The sequence below is a fragment of the Giraffa tippelskirchi genome, chromosome 2 (assembly GCF_054371585.1).
Source record: "Giraffa tippelskirchi isolate mGirTip1 chromosome 2, T2T-mGirTip1v1.2.pri, whole genome shotgun sequence".
Classification (NCBI taxonomy): domain Eukaryota; kingdom Metazoa; phylum Chordata; class Mammalia; order Artiodactyla; family Giraffidae; genus Giraffa; species Giraffa tippelskirchi.
The window spans coordinates 139,370,945-139,387,260 of NC_137276.1; the positions used below are offsets into that span (position 1 = coordinate 139,370,945).

The window sequence follows — 16,316 nt, forward strand, 5'->3', positions numbered from 1 at the left end:
TCCCTGGGTTGGGGAGATCCCCTGGAAGAGAGCATGGCAACCCACTTCAGTATTCTTGCCTGGAGAATCCCCATGGACAGAGGAGCCAGGTGGGCTAAAGTCCATGGAGGATTGAGCAACTAAGCACAGCACAAATACAAACACATAGTACATGACACAGCCGCACAAATGTGAATGGCTAAAGACAGCAATAATGGTGTTGTTGTCATGTCAATGGCCTTGGCCACCTCTGATGATTTTTAACAGCAGGCAAAGGTTCATTTTCTTTCTGCCAGTAACTAGGATATGCTGAATGCTTGGCGTCCGTTCTTTAGGGCAATTCTCAGCTCATCAGTTACCATCATGGGCCGAGGAGGAACTGTACGGGGCTCCCCCTGGAGTCCCACCGTCCCTGCTCTCAGCTGGGGAAAAGGAGTAGGGAGAAGCTGAGGAGGGATGGAGCGAAGCAGAGACCCAGAGAGAGAGATGAGAGAAGGGCAGCAAGAAGGGAAATAATTCTCAGCAAAACAGAACTCTCGCCCAATGCGGGCCTTCTTGTCGCTCTCCATCACTGGGACTTGGTTCGAATTATTTTATTTCCAAACTTTGTTATTTCCAACACTAACCGTGCGAAGCCCGCCCGCGGCACCCTCCCCCTCTCCCGCTTCCCTCCACATCCCACTCCGGACCCCGCCCTGCAATTGGCCAGCGGACAGGGAGCCGTCGCGGATTGGAGCTCGCCGGCCTGGTCCGCTGGGTTTAAAGAGGGGGGCGGGGGCGCGCTGCCCAGCCGCTCTGCTGTCCCCGCCGTGTGCCCGTCGCGCAGCTGGGCTTGTAGCGTCTCCTGGCCTCCCGCCACCTCCAGCGTCCCGCATCGCGCCGTCACCGGCCAGCGGCTCGAGAGCGCGGGAGAGGGGCAGGCGCCGTCCAACCCGGGCGCGGGCACAGCTAGTAAGGGGCGAGGCGCGGGGACTCCAGGCTGGCCACGATGGTGGCCACATGCCTGCAGGTAGTGGGCTTCGTCACGAGCTTCGTGGGATGGATCGGCATCATCGTCACCACGTCTACCAATGACTGGGTGGTGACCTGCGGCTACACCATCCCCACCTGCCGCAAGCTGGACGAGCTGGGCTCTAAGGGGCTGTGGGCCGACTGCGTCATGGCCACGGGGCTGTACCACTGCAAGCCCCTGGTGGACATCCTCATCCTGCCGGGTAAGGACCCCTCTCCATGCCCCACAAATGGCTGCTCCTGAATAAACCTTTTCCCTCTGGGCAGACGCGGGAGGGGGCAGTGGGAGGCGTTCACAGAAATATTTGGGCGCTTGAAGATTTGGGGGGCACCCTTTGACATCTTCAGTCCCACTTCGTTGAGGAGGAATTAGGCAGCCCTGAGATTAACCTCTCTCAGCCTCAGTTTTCTTATCTGGAATTTTGGGATGATATGGTGACCACTGGCCGAGTCACCCTGAGAAGGTAATGAACTGGGACATAGACACTTAGTTGGAACTCCGTGCATGTTAATTACCGCCGCCTCACCCGCCGCCTGCTCCCACCGTCCAAGATAGATCAGAAGTACTTCAACACCCCCCACCCCTCCCCACCTCCCGCAGGCGCCCTGCTTTCTCAGTAAGAATCTACCCACAGGGGCGAGGAGCAAAGAGAGAAACAAAAGCATTCCTGCGATCGGAACAGGCCCAGGCAGAGTTTCCCAGTCCTTGGGGGATGGCCCAGGTGTCCTGGCCAAGTTAGGGTCCTCCTAGCTGCGCCCGGAGGGTTCCCGCGGGCCCCGCGGCCTATCTCTTTCCCCCCACCCTCTGCCCTTCCAATAGTAACTGTAATATTAGTCGGGCCTGCCGCGACTCCCCTTCGAGTCTCTGCACTCTGTGGTCGGACAGAGAAGAGCGGGTGCGCTGGAGGGCCCACCCACCCTAGGAAAAGGCGCACCGCAGCGGGCCTCCCCCTGCGCTCCGGGAGCGTCTCACAGTGGGGAGGGGAGGGAGGATTGCCTAGTCTCCACCTTCCTCGACGCCACTCGAGTCCCATCCTTACTTGCTGCCCTGGTGAAAAATTCTGGGCAAGTTTCAATTCAGCTTTAAACCTGGAGCCAGTTGGGTGGTTGACAAGGTCTCGGGCGCCCCTGTGGGTTTTCTGCTCGGAATCTTGGCTTATCCCCGCGCTGGCGTAAGCACCACCGCCTTCTGTGCCGCTAGCCTTTGAGGATGCTGCGCCTCTAAAGGCCTTTCCTGGCTTCTTTAACAAGCGGAGTAACTGGGGCCCCAGGCCGCCAGCCTGAGATCCTTTGGCTTTTGCTTTCCGTGGGTGAGCCTTTCGCTCCCTCCCTCCTGGAGGCTGTGTGTGTGTGTGTGTGTGTGTGTGTGTGTGTGTGTGTGTGTGATGTCTGAAAGTCGCTCAGTTGTGTCAGACTTTTCGCGACCCCACGGACCGTAGCCTCCCAGGCTCCTCTGTCTATGTGATTCTCCAGGCAAGAATGCTGGAGTGGGTAGCCATTATTTTCTCCAGGGGATAAACCCGGGTGGAACACGGATCTCCCGAGTCTCCTGCATTGCCGGCAGGTTCTTTACAGTCTGAACCTCCAGGGAAGCCCCGCCTCCTCCCCGCCTCCTCCCCCCCGACCCCCCACCCCCCATCAGGCTATGCCCTTCTTTAAGCCTCACCTCAGTGCTTCCTATTTCCAGGTCTCTGTAGTCGGAATCTATACCCCCTTCCTCCTTGTTGCTGTGATATTTGACTCTTATTCCCGTTAGTGCACGTTTAGGGCTTTTTTGCTCATCGTTTGTGAGTCAGGTTCTGCTTTGCTGTTCAGTCGCTAAACTGTGTCTGACTCTTTGTGACCCCATGGACTGCAGCGGGCCTGGCTTCCCTGTCCTTCACCCTCCCAGAGTTTGCTCAAACTCATGTCTGTTGAGTCGATGATGCCATCCAACCATCTCATCCTCTGTCACTCCCTTCTCCTGCCCTTAATCTCTCCTGGCGTCAGGTTCTCCTACTGCTAGGTTCTCCTACGGCATTTTAAATTCCTCAGAGATATAGATAGCATCCTGCCCTTTCTGCATCTTCCCCTGCTCTGCCCTCCATTTTGGACTTTCAGAATGACAGAGGTCAGGGACCCAGATCTGGATATGCCTTCAGTTAAAGCTGCCTTTGGTAGATCTGGGTCAGACTCTGGGATTCAGCGCTCACAACCTGGGTGACTGGGGACAAGTTACTAACCTCTATGAACCCCAGCTGTCTTCTTCATTCTATCTTTCAGAATTGTTTTGGGGATTAAATGAGATGAGAGATGCAAAAGCCTTCTTAGATGTAGTAAAAGGCTTCGTAAATGGTAGTTTTATTATTTTTTTTATCAAAAGCTGGGCATGGTATTTGTTAGAATCTGAGTGAAGCAAATAATTACCCTCTGCTTCCTTTTCCTGAAATTAAGTTTGCTGAGCATTTGGTGACAAGTGGTTTGTTTTCAGAGAACACAGACCATCCCACACATGGTGTACGTTTCAGGGAGGGACTCATTCTTCCTGGGGTCCCCTCTCTCACACTCTAGGTGGGGACAGGGACTGATCTCACTCTCCTTTAGATTCTCAAATGTGGCCTTGGCAACTAGCTTGTGGACTGCCTGAGCCATAAATTTTGGAATCTGGGTGGCTGACTGACTCTGTTTTTTGCCAGCCCTGGTTCTCAGCCACAGGGGCACAGTCCTGTGGTCAGAGGTCTTGCCTCAGACCACCTGTAGCTGCTTTCTGGGGGTCTTCAAGTTAACAGATACTTGATTGATTATCCTTAATTCACAAGAAACTGAGGTGAGCAATGGTTGAGAGAGTGCCCTTGTGGACTCTTGTTCAGTCACTCAGTTATGTCCAACTCTTTGTGACCCATGGACTACAGCAGGCCGGGCTTCCATGTCCTTCACCATCTCCCAGAGTTTGTTCAAACTCATGTCGGTGATGCCAGTCGGTGTGGACTCTGAATTCTGGCAAACTACATCTTGCTAAGAGTCAATCTTGCACTTGGGTCCTGGTGCACAGGTAGGCTGGTTTGGTATCAGGGTCCTGGCACATGAGGCAGAAGTTGGGGCTTGTTTCTGGTTTTGCCATTAACTCTCCCTCCCCCAGGCCACTGGCTCTACTTTCCACTGAGTGAAGAGGAGGAGTACATATGTACTATTCCCCTCCTTTATTGGAAAGAAGGAGTGTTTTAGTGAGAAATAGTGCATTTAAGTCTGTCATATTCTCACAGCATCTTCTCATATTTATTTTACATAAACATTGAACATATTCTAATCTGTTTCTTTCTTTTTTTTTTTTCTAATCTGTTTCTTAATAAAGTAGTTACCTGGCATTTTATTGGAGAGTATCAAGTTCAGATAGTTTTGCTCCACCGTTATTATTCAACTTGTTAACTCCATCACTCATAATTGTATGTTTGCATCATCTGCTGTGACCACTGTGTTAACTCCATGAAGGCCAAGGCAGGTGTCTGTTCTCCAAGAATCCTTGAGGGGTTGGAGAGATTCCTTTATGGATAATGGACCATTGTGGAAGTATGTCCAGGGCACTGTGGGGGAGCCTGACCATCTTTGGGGGCAGGATTCATGACCATAGCAGTTTCTCAGGAGATAATCAAGAAAATGACCCTGAGCCTTAGCTTAGTCTAGTTAGAGCCACATACTATACACATTGTGAATTAAAAACACATGGTTAAGGGACAAAATCACCTAATACACCTGGAGATAAAAGTACTGCCTTGACAGAGTAATATTTGCAATACCAGTAATAATAGCTGACCCCTTTCGGAGTACTTATATTGTGCTAGGCACTGTTTGAGCACTGCATGAATTTACAAATTGAATCTTAGTTAGATTCCATTGGCGAGATGTAGGTACTATTATTATTTTTACTCTCTAGATGAGGAAAGTGTCAAGGCACTTGGCCAAGGTCATGCAGGTAGAACACATCAACAGCAGAAGACTTCTTGGAAGATTTAGATTTTAATCTGAATCTTTTACAAGGTGATGTAACAGTGTAATTGGACTCTTGGCCCCTTCATCTTGGAAACATGGATGGGTGGGCTAAAGCCAGGGATCCTTGTTCAGTCTCTCCTGCCCCCAGCCTCTCTTTCATTTGTCACTGCGTTTGGACACCTTTGAACATATTGAAAGTCCTGCAGTGGGACAAAAGGAAGGCAGGCAGATGGTGCTGCATTCTGTGAGGCAGGATTCAGGATCCGAGGGGACCTGTGGCCTAATCCACCCTGTCTGCGCTCTTGTTTCCAGGCTACGTGCAGGCCTGCCGTGCCCTGATGATTGCTGCCTCCGTCCTGGGTCTGCCGGCTATTCTCCTGCTGCTCACAGTTCTCCCGTGCATCCGAATGGGCCATGAGCCTGGCGTGGCCAAGTACAGGCGGGCCCAGCTGGCTGGTGTCATGCTCATTCTTGTGGGTAAGACAGCTTTCTCTAGGGCACCCCAACTCTGAGCGGACCTGAACAATCTCAGGTCTTGCTGCTCGAGAGATGTGGCCAGGAAGACACGTGAATCCACTGGGGAAAAGCCCCTGGCTGTGTGTATTCCTTTATGTTTCCTGGTGGTTGAGGCAGAGGGACAAATAATGTCTGTGGGAGTCACTGAACATAAAAATAAGAAAACAAACTAACAAAAAGGATGTTGACGGAATACGTAAGAGAGAGACCAGAGGACAGAAGAGAGTTATAGGGTGGACCTCCACTCAGGCTTCACCATGGAGTCTGTTTTTGGAAACACCTGTGCCCAGGTCCCACTGCAGGTCCATTGACTCAGAATTTCTGGACAGCCGACCAGGCAAAGATATTTTTTTGAAAGCTTCCCAGGTGGCTCTTAAATGCAACCAAGATTGAGAACCTAACATATAAAGAAAGACCAGAGGAAGAGAAGGGCAAGAGAAAAGTCAGATGTCAAGGGTAGTAGATCACTAGGTGATGAATCACCCCATCTTTTATTCTGTACGCATTTCATTGAGAACCTGCTGAGGGCCAGGCACCATGGTAGGCACTGGGCATACTGGCAAAGAGAAGGCAGCCTCTGCCTTGAGTGTTCTTGGACATCTTGATAGAGCGTGGGACATACTTACCTAGAAAAGGTACACAGGCTGTACATACCTAGAGCAAGGTATCTAATGCAGACTGGAGGAGTTTCTCAGAGCAGAGGATCCCAGCAATGACTTTTGAGAGTTGGAGAGGAGATGGTCAGGTCATGGATTGGAGAGAGGGACAGCCCGGACCAAGGACATGGCATGTGCTTGTTCAGTGTTCCTGATTACACCTGCACACAGGGGCCTTGGTTTACCCACCTAGGGAGGGTCCTTATAGCTCTGCTCTCACCAGTGATTTCATCTCTTGGTGTTTTTGAAGGTTATTTCCACCATTCTTAATCTTAATAGAAGACAGGCATTTTAAGAATGGCAGCTCTTGTTGCAAAATGCACTGAGATATCAGTGATGAGACGTTGGTCTGGATATGAGTTAGATATAAATTAAGTTCCCCTGGGACAGGAAATTTCCATCCCCAAACTGGTATCAGACTGGGTGTTTGAGGGGGCAAGGTAGGGAGTCAGGATTCTGTGTGGGTCAGTGTCATTTTATGATGGTCACCCACAGTGTCACCGGTGAGGTGAGGGGGACATGAGACATAGGGGTGCCCTTTCCCTTGATTGTAAAGGTGTTTAGAGACTTGTGAAGCTATGGAGAATTCAGAGGAGGGGCTTGCTGTGCATGGGTGAATAGGCGTGAAAAGACCAGAAAACCTCAATAATTTCAGGAGAAGAATCTGGGCATGGACCTTTTGGTTCCAGCCACAAAGAATTTCTGTGGGAGTCCCATGAGGAACATGTGGTCAGCATCACGTGCTTCATCCAACTCACAGAGTCCTTCCTTGTGAGGCTTTTTGGTGGTGAGATCTTTGTATCTGAACTCCCTTTCCGGTAAGCAGCCCAAAGTTCTGCAAGTAAGCTGTTTTGCAGAATCCAGGTGAAACCCTTCTCGTCCTAGACGTTTGCGGTTGTTTATAACTTTCCTCACAGTGTTACAGAAGCCCCAGCGGGCTCTCTCTTTGACTCTGAGGATGCCAAAGCCAAAGGATGGGCCCGCTGTGTTGAGTGTTCATCTTTAGAAACCCTGGTCGTCCACATGAGAGTCACATTAAAAGAGAATACATGAGACTATCCCGAACCCAAATCTTGTAGGAAATAAAGACATAAAAGTAAAGTTATACAGACAAACTGGTATTTAAAACTCTCCTGAAAACCACTGAATTATCTAGCTGAATATAATGGCTATTAAAAGAAAAAATAGCAACCTGTTGTTTGAAACTTCCTAGTCAAATTGTATACAGTTTATCTTTTTCAAGTGGGCTGGTGGCTATAGACAGAATCTTCGGAGAGTTGAGGTGGGTGGGCAGGTAGGGGTGGGAGCTCCTCAGTCCCTGTTTGGAGGAAGCCAATGGAGGGGGCATTGAGTGGTTGGACACCCCACCCCACAGGGAGGCTGCCCCTTCTGACCCGTCACTGTTGTGATGGAACGAGGGCACTGCTCCTTGCGTCTCCAGTGGTGCCTGTGTCCTCTTTGATTGCTCCTGTCCGGATTTACTTCTCAGTGGGTCGCCCCTTGCCTTTGGGTTTGGATGTTGTTTAGACTGGAAGGAGCTCGCTCACTCTGGAAATGTAAAGCTCATGGTCTCAAGTGTGGCACCTGCTGGCCTCCCCTGTCTTCTCTGCTGGGAGCCCAGGAGACTTGTTTCCCCGGCTGGCAGTGGGTGGGAGGAGCAGGAGAGAGTGAAGGCTCCCTTTGTGTGGCTGGGAAGGGCTTCTGGTGCTCTTCTAGCAGAGGCTAGCGCTGGGCTCCTGCTGGGTCCTCGGGGTCACTGACGGTGCTCCGGTTGAGGTGTGGTCCCTGACCAAGCACACTGGGGTGTGGGGACCTGGGAACCGGAACAGAGTCGAAGCTAATCTTGGGGTGAAAACTGTAAGCGCTATTAATTAAAATCCATTCCTCCTGACTCTGGAAACTTTTATTTTTCTGAAAGCTTAAAAAATTATGTCTCTGATACAACAGCTTATCTTCTCAGGAGTCTGAGTTCAGTGGTGTGTGAGGATTTGGTTCCTGCTTTGAGGGAAGGCATGGAAGCCTGATGCTGCCGACTTCTTAAGCCTGATGAGTAGTTCTAGGAGCATCAGGCTCCTCAGATCCAGGATGTATATCATTCTAATCTGTGGCTTTTCAAGAGCCCCTGCCGAAGCAGGTGATACCTATGCCTTGAGATGCTTCATCTTATCGTGTGGAGTCAGACCAACTGTACTAAATCTCAGACCTGCTGCTTTCTAGCTCTGTGAGTGGGGACAGTTAAAGTCACTTAACGTCTCTGAGGCTTTATATAAAATGGGGACAATACTGCCTACTTCTGAGGTTGGTAAGAATAGTGAAATGAGATATCCAAGTTATTTAGTGTAGTGTCTGGCACATACCGAGTGCTCATCAAATGGTTGCAATTTTGTAGCTGTTGTTGGTCAGAGGAAATAGAAAGGTAACCTAGAAAGGAGCTGCCTAGAAGGCAACTGGGTATTCCTTCTATCACGTCTAATTTCTGCAGGGTCATGTCCACACGTGGAACTGGTAAGGAGAGATGACACCAGGTCACATCCTGGTCTAATGGAAATATTGCCTTTGCTTGCTTTGCGGAAACCAGAATGTCGGGATTAATGGTTTGAGTTTTTGGCTTATTCCTTTATGAAAAGTCACAAGAAGCTATACAACTGAAAATGCTCAAGCTTAGTTCTGATTCAGACTAATTTGCACCTTGCTATAAGTTAGAAAGTACTTGATTTTGGTGTTTCTTGGGGAGACAGGGTAGGGAATGGAAGGAAAGTGGAATTCCTAAGTGGAATTCTTTGTCTTCTCTCCTCCTTTTAAAAGATAAGGCCCCAGGAATCCTATTTGTATTGAAAAAAGTTTTTAACTTGGAACTTACAGGCTAATAATAAAATTAGTGTAAAAAAAAAAGGGTATATGCAAATGTGGGACAAATTGAACTTGTCATGCACACAATGTCCTAGAGGGATTAGGAATCCTTGGGGTGAAATAAACAGTGATGCCCTTAATCCTGGAGTATTAACATAGTAATTAGAAAAAGTCTTCTTTCAAACTCATTAGCTTTACACAAAAATGTTCCTAGCCTAAATCAAACTTCATGTGGGTAGAAAAAAGGATATATTAATATCATCTTAGTATGGTTGTGGCTTATTAGTAAAACTGGAGAAATTATCTTCTTTATAAGGTCTCTCCTGTCTCTTAATGAGGTCTGTCTTTTAAAACTTTGTGATTTAAAAAAAAATTTACTAATAACCATGAAGCTTTTTTTTTTAAAGGGTGAAGGAAAAAAAGAGATAATGATTTGTGGAATAGAAATAAAGGGGAACGTGTTGAAAACAGGCCAGGAAAATAATGTACTCAAATATTCCATTGGCTTGATGATTGTAAATATTAGATGTTGTAAATATTAGATATTCATAAAAGTCACTGTGTCGTCCCACCACTGTTTTCTTTAATTAAAATTTAGAGAATGGCAAGTGAAGAAAGTAGAACCAAGATTTTTCTGGTTTCAAATTATAAAAAAACGACAAAGTACACGTGACTTCAACCAATAGCTCGTTAGAAATCTCATTACTTGTCGCCTTGAGTTAACTGGCTTCTTTGTGACAAGCTGAAGTGAACAGCCAGTTAGATCGTGTGATGTAATAGTATCAGTTGTAGAAGACTGCATTCGATGCCTCCTAAAATGTTAAATGGAGGGGGATTTTTAAAAAGTTTTTATTGTGAAAAATTTCAAACATACACAAAAGTAGACGAGTATCATGAACTCCCAATAATGATCAACTCACAGTCAACCTGCTTCATCTCTGTATTTCCACTTCTCTCCCAGTCTTCAGACGTTTTTTGGGGGGGGAAGCAAATCTCAGTTATCAGATAAAGGAAGATTTTTTTCCCCAGTATTACTAATGAAACTCAGGGTAATTTAAGTGAGTTTAATGAAAAATGTTAGTTTGATCTAGAGATGATGCTTTTAAAAGTCTTTTCAGTGCTTAGTATAGAAAGTGACAAAGTCTAAAAACAGGTGTTCATTGGCGGAAGGAAGAAATGTCAGGATCTGCTGCTCTTTTGTCTTTCTAGGCTTCTCTGTCTGTCTCCCCTTCTCTTTCTAGGTTATTACCTCTAAAGCCAAACATGTGCCAATTTTATTTAATTTCATCACATTTATTTAACTCCATATATATGTGTTGTCTAACCCTAAAGAGATGAAAAACTGCACTTAACATTTCATTGCTCTGAAACTGCTTTCCCAAATATTTTCTGTGTTTGGATACATCAAGATCATTGATAACCTTTAATAAGGCTGTTTTCTATCAACTGAAGAATTGATTATATTAAATGATTTGAAATTTGTCAAAAGAGACAAACTATTTTCTTTTATGAAGAGCAAGGAATTTTGCTTGTGAGAGGACCAAGTCCAGATGAATCTCTATCTACAAAGTGAAGCTTTTTTCTCCCCTTCTCCTTCTTTTGTTTTTTAAGATGACGATATCTCTGATTTTCCCTTTCTACTCCCCCACAAGTGGCAGAATTTTTTTCCTCTTGTGCAGTTAACTATTGCATCTTCTGAAGGTAGAAGGGGAGAAACAGAAAAATCTGAGTGTTAAAATTCCCCCGTCCTATTTTTAGAGACTTAAATTCTGATGACATAAAAGTAAATGAAAATTCCCTTCCATGTTCTTTACTTTATAGTTAACTGTGGGTTTTTAAGAAAAATATTGTATTTTCCCCGTATATGGAGAGAATCATTACAAACTCACGTGTGTGTGTATGTGTCTGCAAATAGAAATAAGTCTAGCAGGCCTTCTATGTCTTTAAGAAAGCCAAAAATTACTGCCAGTTCTATTAACATTTCACATCTTTTAGTTGAGCATGATACGACTTGCATTTTTAACTTTACTGATTTAAACGTATTCTTCTTTCCCTTCAAGCCATGCTCAAATTGAGTAAACTCTCCCTTTTTTAGTTTTTAAGCGTTCTTCATTGTGAATTCAATTGAAGGTCACTCTTCCCAGTGAACCTCTCATTCTCTCCATGTGGTGTGGTGGTCCGTCATCTTCTAGTGGTTTTTGATGTGGTTGGTCTCTGAGAGCCACAGAAATTCCACCCAGAGTTCAATTACCTATGAGGAAATGAAGAGTCTGCTGGTGCTCATTTGCCTTGTTTTGCATGCATTGTAAAAGAAGGAAATCTCTAATGAGGTAAATCATGAGTGTGTAGCTTTGAGTGTGTTAAAGTTACATTAAACTTTTATAATTTTAGAAGTCAATTTTGGAGTGAATGAAGTGGAGAATAGATTAGAAATGGGTCTAACTCTCATCTATCCATTTGTCCGTCCATCCACCCTTTTCACTCACCCAGTCCTATAAGTTCATTATTTAAATCTTTAGACATTTTTCTGATTTTTCGTTTTCCTAGTGAATTATATAGGAATAAAGTCTAACAAAATCTCAAACACTCAAAATCAAGACTGATGATTACTTTTGGTATAGTGAGTCTGATTCTTTCCCTCTATGAAAATAACCTAGTTTTATTACTTTGCTTAGTAAAAGAGGAAGAATTCAGCGAAATTAAAGGCAATATTTAAATCTTACTCTGTAAAATCTAAACCAAACCTGGAAGTTAAGTGAGATTAAAATGACATGTGAAGAATGCCCGTGTGTGTATGTGTGTGTGTGAGTGTGTATGTATGGTATGTGTAAATAATTGGAAAATATAAAACTTTACTTGAACCATAACCTGTTTTGAATCCAGTTAATTGTTTATAGGAAAGATCAATTGGATTGAGCCACATCAACTGGGAATCAAATCTTTTTTTTTTCCTATGGAATTCAGCTTTTCCCTCTAATCAAGCATGGGTGTTTGGAAGCCCTTGCTAGATTGCTATTTTTGCCCATCTCAGAACAAATGTCCCCTTTCGGTATCTAAGTGTGTGTAGCTGGATCGTATTTTGATGTGGAAAATCTAGAGCAATTCTTTCTGGCTCCGACACTCTAGATTATAACTATGACAATAGCCAAGCAGTTCTCCAAGAGTGCCAGATTTGGAATCTGTGGCCAGAGGAAGAGAAAGAAAAAAAATGTATCATAGATCTTTAAAGCCCTGTGCTGGAAAGGGAAGGTTTGGTCAATCAGATCAGCTGGTCTTTTTGAGTATATTCTACTCATGGAAGGAAAATACATCTTCTCAATCTCATTTACAGAAGCTGGCATGATAGGGCTTTGTTCTTTAAGTAAAGTGAAGTTATTAAGTTATATGGATAGATTTTAGCATCTTAGATAATCTATATAAACTCCTTAAATATGTGAGTAGTTCACAACTAAATGGAGTGAATTTAGGCTGTTAGAAGGCCAGTTGGAGCAATTCAGAGCCCCCAGATTCACTTCTTTACTCTGACTTCCACTTAGGATCTATACATTTTTAGGACATGAATCACGTCTATTTATGTATATCTATACACACCTGTGGGGATGGGCTTAGTGTGTTGTCAACAAAACCTTATTGTACAAGCTACACAAGTGCAATGAAATAGTCTAAGAGGTCTTTCAAAATGGGTAAGACTTACATCTTTTCTTTAGTTTAGATCTAATGTACAAGGCTGTAAAATTTGAGTGCTATTTAAGAAAAATTACATTTTTTCTCTGTGGGCATAGAGGTCAGTTAGAAAATTACTCAGTATGAGCAGAAATCAGAAAAAGTGTACTAAGTTGAGTGACAAGAGTTCCCTGGGTAGCAAACAGTGCAACGACTGCCTTGAATTTATCAAAGTGTTTATGACTAACAATTAGAAACATTATTATTATTATTTTGGTCTGTTAACTTTAATGTGACACCTCAACTTAAAGTTTTTTAAAAAATATTTATTTTAATATTTGTTTTAAAAAATGTTTATTTATTTGGCTGCCTCAGGTCTTAGTTGCAGCGGGCAGATGGGCTTCTCTCTAATTGTGCCAGGCAGGCCTTAGTTCCCCCTCAACATGTGAGATCTTAGTTCCCCAACCAGGGATCAAACTTGAGTTCTTTGCCTTGAGGGGTGGATTCTTAACCACTGGACCCCCAGGAAAGTCCCCCAACTCAAAGCTTTACCTAAAATTTCTGTCTAGTTGTAGTCGTAGAAATCAGATGATATTAAAGTAAGAATAAAGTTACTTTCTAGAGCTTTGTTGCTTAGTACATTAGCCACTAGCTACGTGTTCACTTAAATTTAATGAAAACTCGGGATTTGGTTTTCAATCGCACTAGCCTCATAAGAAATGTTCAATAGCCCATGTAGCTTGTTAGCTACCCTATTTGACAGTGCTGGTGTAGAGGTTTAAAACCGTCTAAAAAATCTTTATAGGCTCCTGCCTGTCCTGTTTTGTTACTTTGCTTAGGAGGAGGGGAAAAACTAACTGATGTAGAGGCTATTTCTTATGATGATGACATTTGTTGTGATGGGTCACAGTCCTTGAATGGGTAATTTTTTTACTCTGGGAACTGTTCATGTGTGTGTGTATGTGGAGGTTTCGTGACTGTGAGCAGCACAATACAAACTCACGACTCCTAGCTGATACTCCACTGACGTCTGGCAGTATTCTCCACAGCAAGAGAATTTGTATAGCTTCTTCAGGTCTTTGTACTGTGAACTGACCAAATAGAAAAAAAGAGTGGACCCTGAAGTGGGCACCATCTTGTTTCTCATTTCCGAATAGCTCAGGTCACCCAGTCATTCGCCTGGTATACATTGAACACATACTCTGTACTTTGTTCTGAGCCAAACACTGACTTTACAAACATAAGACATGGGCTCTGCCTTCAAGGATCTCAGAACTTGAAATGGGAAATAGAGTTGTAAAGAGATAATTACAATACAACTAAGTAAGTGTAAGAATAGAATTATAAGTATATAAAGTCAAGATATATAAATAATACAGATGCATATTTTTTGGACTTAAATGATTTATTTCTAGGTTTTTACACTGGACTTTTTTTTTTTTTTGTCTCTGGGGAAGATCCTCTGGAGAAGGGCATGGCAACCCACTCCAGTATTCTTACCTGGAGAACTCCATGGACAGGAAGGAGCCTGGCAGGCTACAGGCCACAGGGTCTCACAGAGTTGAACACGAACGAAGCAGCTTAGCCTGAGCAGCCCTCTTTTGTCTCTGCCACCTGTTGAAAAAATAAGGACCTAGCAGTTTGGCACAAGATTTCGATCTCTTTATTCAACAGATGTCAACCTTTAGGTTCAAATTGTCCCCAAGGAAGCAGAGCTGAGTGTACTGAGTTTTGGAGTTTGTTGGAAGCCAGAGGGGTGCGTATGTGGACTGAAGGGGAGCCTGGTCTTGGCGGTGTGTGATGGGGCTCCTCAGTCAAGCCCTCTCCTTGTCTCCCCAGCTCTCTGCGCTATGGTCGCCACCATCTGGTTTCCCGTGTGCGCCCACCGTGAGACCACCATCGTGAGCTTTGGCTACTCCCTGTACGCGGGCTGGATTGGTGCCGTGCTGTGCCTCGTGGGGGGCTGTGTCATCGTCTGCTGCTCTGGAGATGCCCAGGCGTTCGGGGAAAATCGTTTCTACTACTCTTCAGGCTCCAGTTCCCCTACTCACGCCAAGAGTGCCCACGTATAAGAGAGCTGCCAGCCTGCCCACGGAGGTGCTGTAGATGCCGGGCCTATGGCCCCAGGTTCGCTTGCCACTGTGAGGGGGTGGGAAGCCCACTCCTCTGCCAGGCTCCAAAGCCAAAGTTCTAGAAGAGCATCCTGTCTGGCATTCTGTAGTCTTAACATCTCCCTCTCCTTCTGTTGCCTTAAAAGAAATGTTTAGCTCAGATAATGCCGCACATTTTTTCCCATGGTTTTGCCCACTACTAGCTCTTTTCTTGAGCATTCTTTAGTCATACATATATATGTACGTATATATATATATATATGTACATATATATATATACACACACACATATATATATATGAAAAAATTTTCCTCTCTCTTTAAATTTCAAATATCTTGCAAACATTGCCGAGTTGGGTGTGGGGAGAGAAATAAAAGACACTTTCAAACTGTTACAGATGACAATGGGAGCCTCATAGAGATGCCTCTCTGTTCCCTCCCTCCTCTCAGCTCCAAGGTCACTTAGTTGTAACCAATAGAAAAAGACAGAATTGGGAATGAGGGGTGGGGTAGGGAAGGGCATTGTAGACCTTGCCCCCCATGGGGAAGTTTCCCTTTTGTAAGGTGAGGGCAAGGGGTGGGGATATTTTTTAGTTTGTGATTTTACATTTATCTGTACATAATTTTTAAGGTTGCTCATTTTTATAACCATGGTTTTCCTGAAATTCTCAATGCATCAGTATGAAGGAAATGAACCAAACAGACTTTAATGATACCGTAAATAACAGAACAAGTGAGTATAACTAACCGACATGCCATAAAACATTCTTGATTTCCAAGTTTGTAGGATATAGTTTTTAATCCTACACTTGCATATGCTTCAATTTAACATATTTTAAAAACTTTCTCCCTTTTCTATTTTCATTCTGTTAGCTGTCTTGAAGTGATATTGTTTAACATAAATTGTACTGTTGAATTTGGCTTTACGGGTGCAAACATTGATGGTGTACCGGTATCCAAGACCTTAAACTCTCCAAACATTGATGGTGCATTTTGTTCTTTAAATGAAATCTGTGCAATAAAATAACAGACTGTCTGCAAAACTGGCCTGTAATATTCTGTTGTATCCAGAGGTATCATCCATCAATTTAAACTTTTTCGTTGATCTCTACTAGTAATTTACAGGGAATCTGGTCAGGGATTCAAGAGTAAGTCTTTCTGCCCTATACTGAATAATTGAAAAGATATTTTATTCGCTGTACTGTGATGGTTACATGTGGTCATAAGAGGAACCTAGATGCTCTCTAGGTCTCTTAAGGAGGGACATTATGGTTTCTTTAAGTCATATAAATAGGCAATCATCAGACACCAAGTGCCAAGTATCACACAAACTCCTTTATCTATTCTGAGCATAGTAAAGGAATTGACTCAGTATAAAGGGAACTACAAAACAATCTCATTTTTATTGGATCTTCAGGTAATAATATCTAAGTGCATTTTGTTTGAACATATGCATGTAGATGTTTAGAAATTTTGAACAAAGATGGATATAGCGAACTGATTTTTGTTTGCTTTCTATTCCAGAAAGTCTGTCAAGTTCTGAATCTGCTCTTAGAAAAAAAAA

The 16,316-nt window shown here is 44.4% G+C and overlaps 1 protein-coding gene across 1 annotated transcript; it reads left to right on the plus strand.

The window, feature by feature from the left end:
- Window positions 1-312: 312 nt before the first annotated feature.
- On the plus strand, window positions 313-15,795 carry CLDN11 (claudin 11). Its single transcript, XM_081570879.1, has 3 exons — window positions 313-1,193; window positions 5,269-5,433; window positions 14,481-15,795. The coding sequence occupies exons 1-3, from the start codon at window positions 968-970 to the stop codon at window positions 14,711-14,713; spliced, it is 624 nt and encodes a 207-aa protein (XP_081427005.1). The 5' UTR covers window positions 313-967; the 3' UTR covers window positions 14,714-15,795.
- The last annotated feature ends 521 nt before the right edge of the window (window positions 15,796-16,316 follow it).

What these genes read in the sequence shown, in the direction of transcription:
- CLDN11 (XM_081570879.1), top strand. Translation starts at nt 968, where the DNA reads ATGGTGGCCACATGCCTGCAGGTAGTGGGCTTCGTCACGAGCTTCGTG. An exon ending in GGACATCCTCATCCTGCCGG is followed by an intron (nt 1,194 to 5,268) that starts GTAAGGACCCCT and finishes TCTTGTTTCCAG; the next exon opens with GCTACGTGCAGGCCTGCCGT. An exon ending in TGTCATGCTCATTCTTGTGG is followed by an intron (nt 5,434 to 14,480) that starts GTAAGACAGCTT and finishes TTGTCTCCCCAG; the next exon opens with CTCTCTGCGCTATGGTCGCC.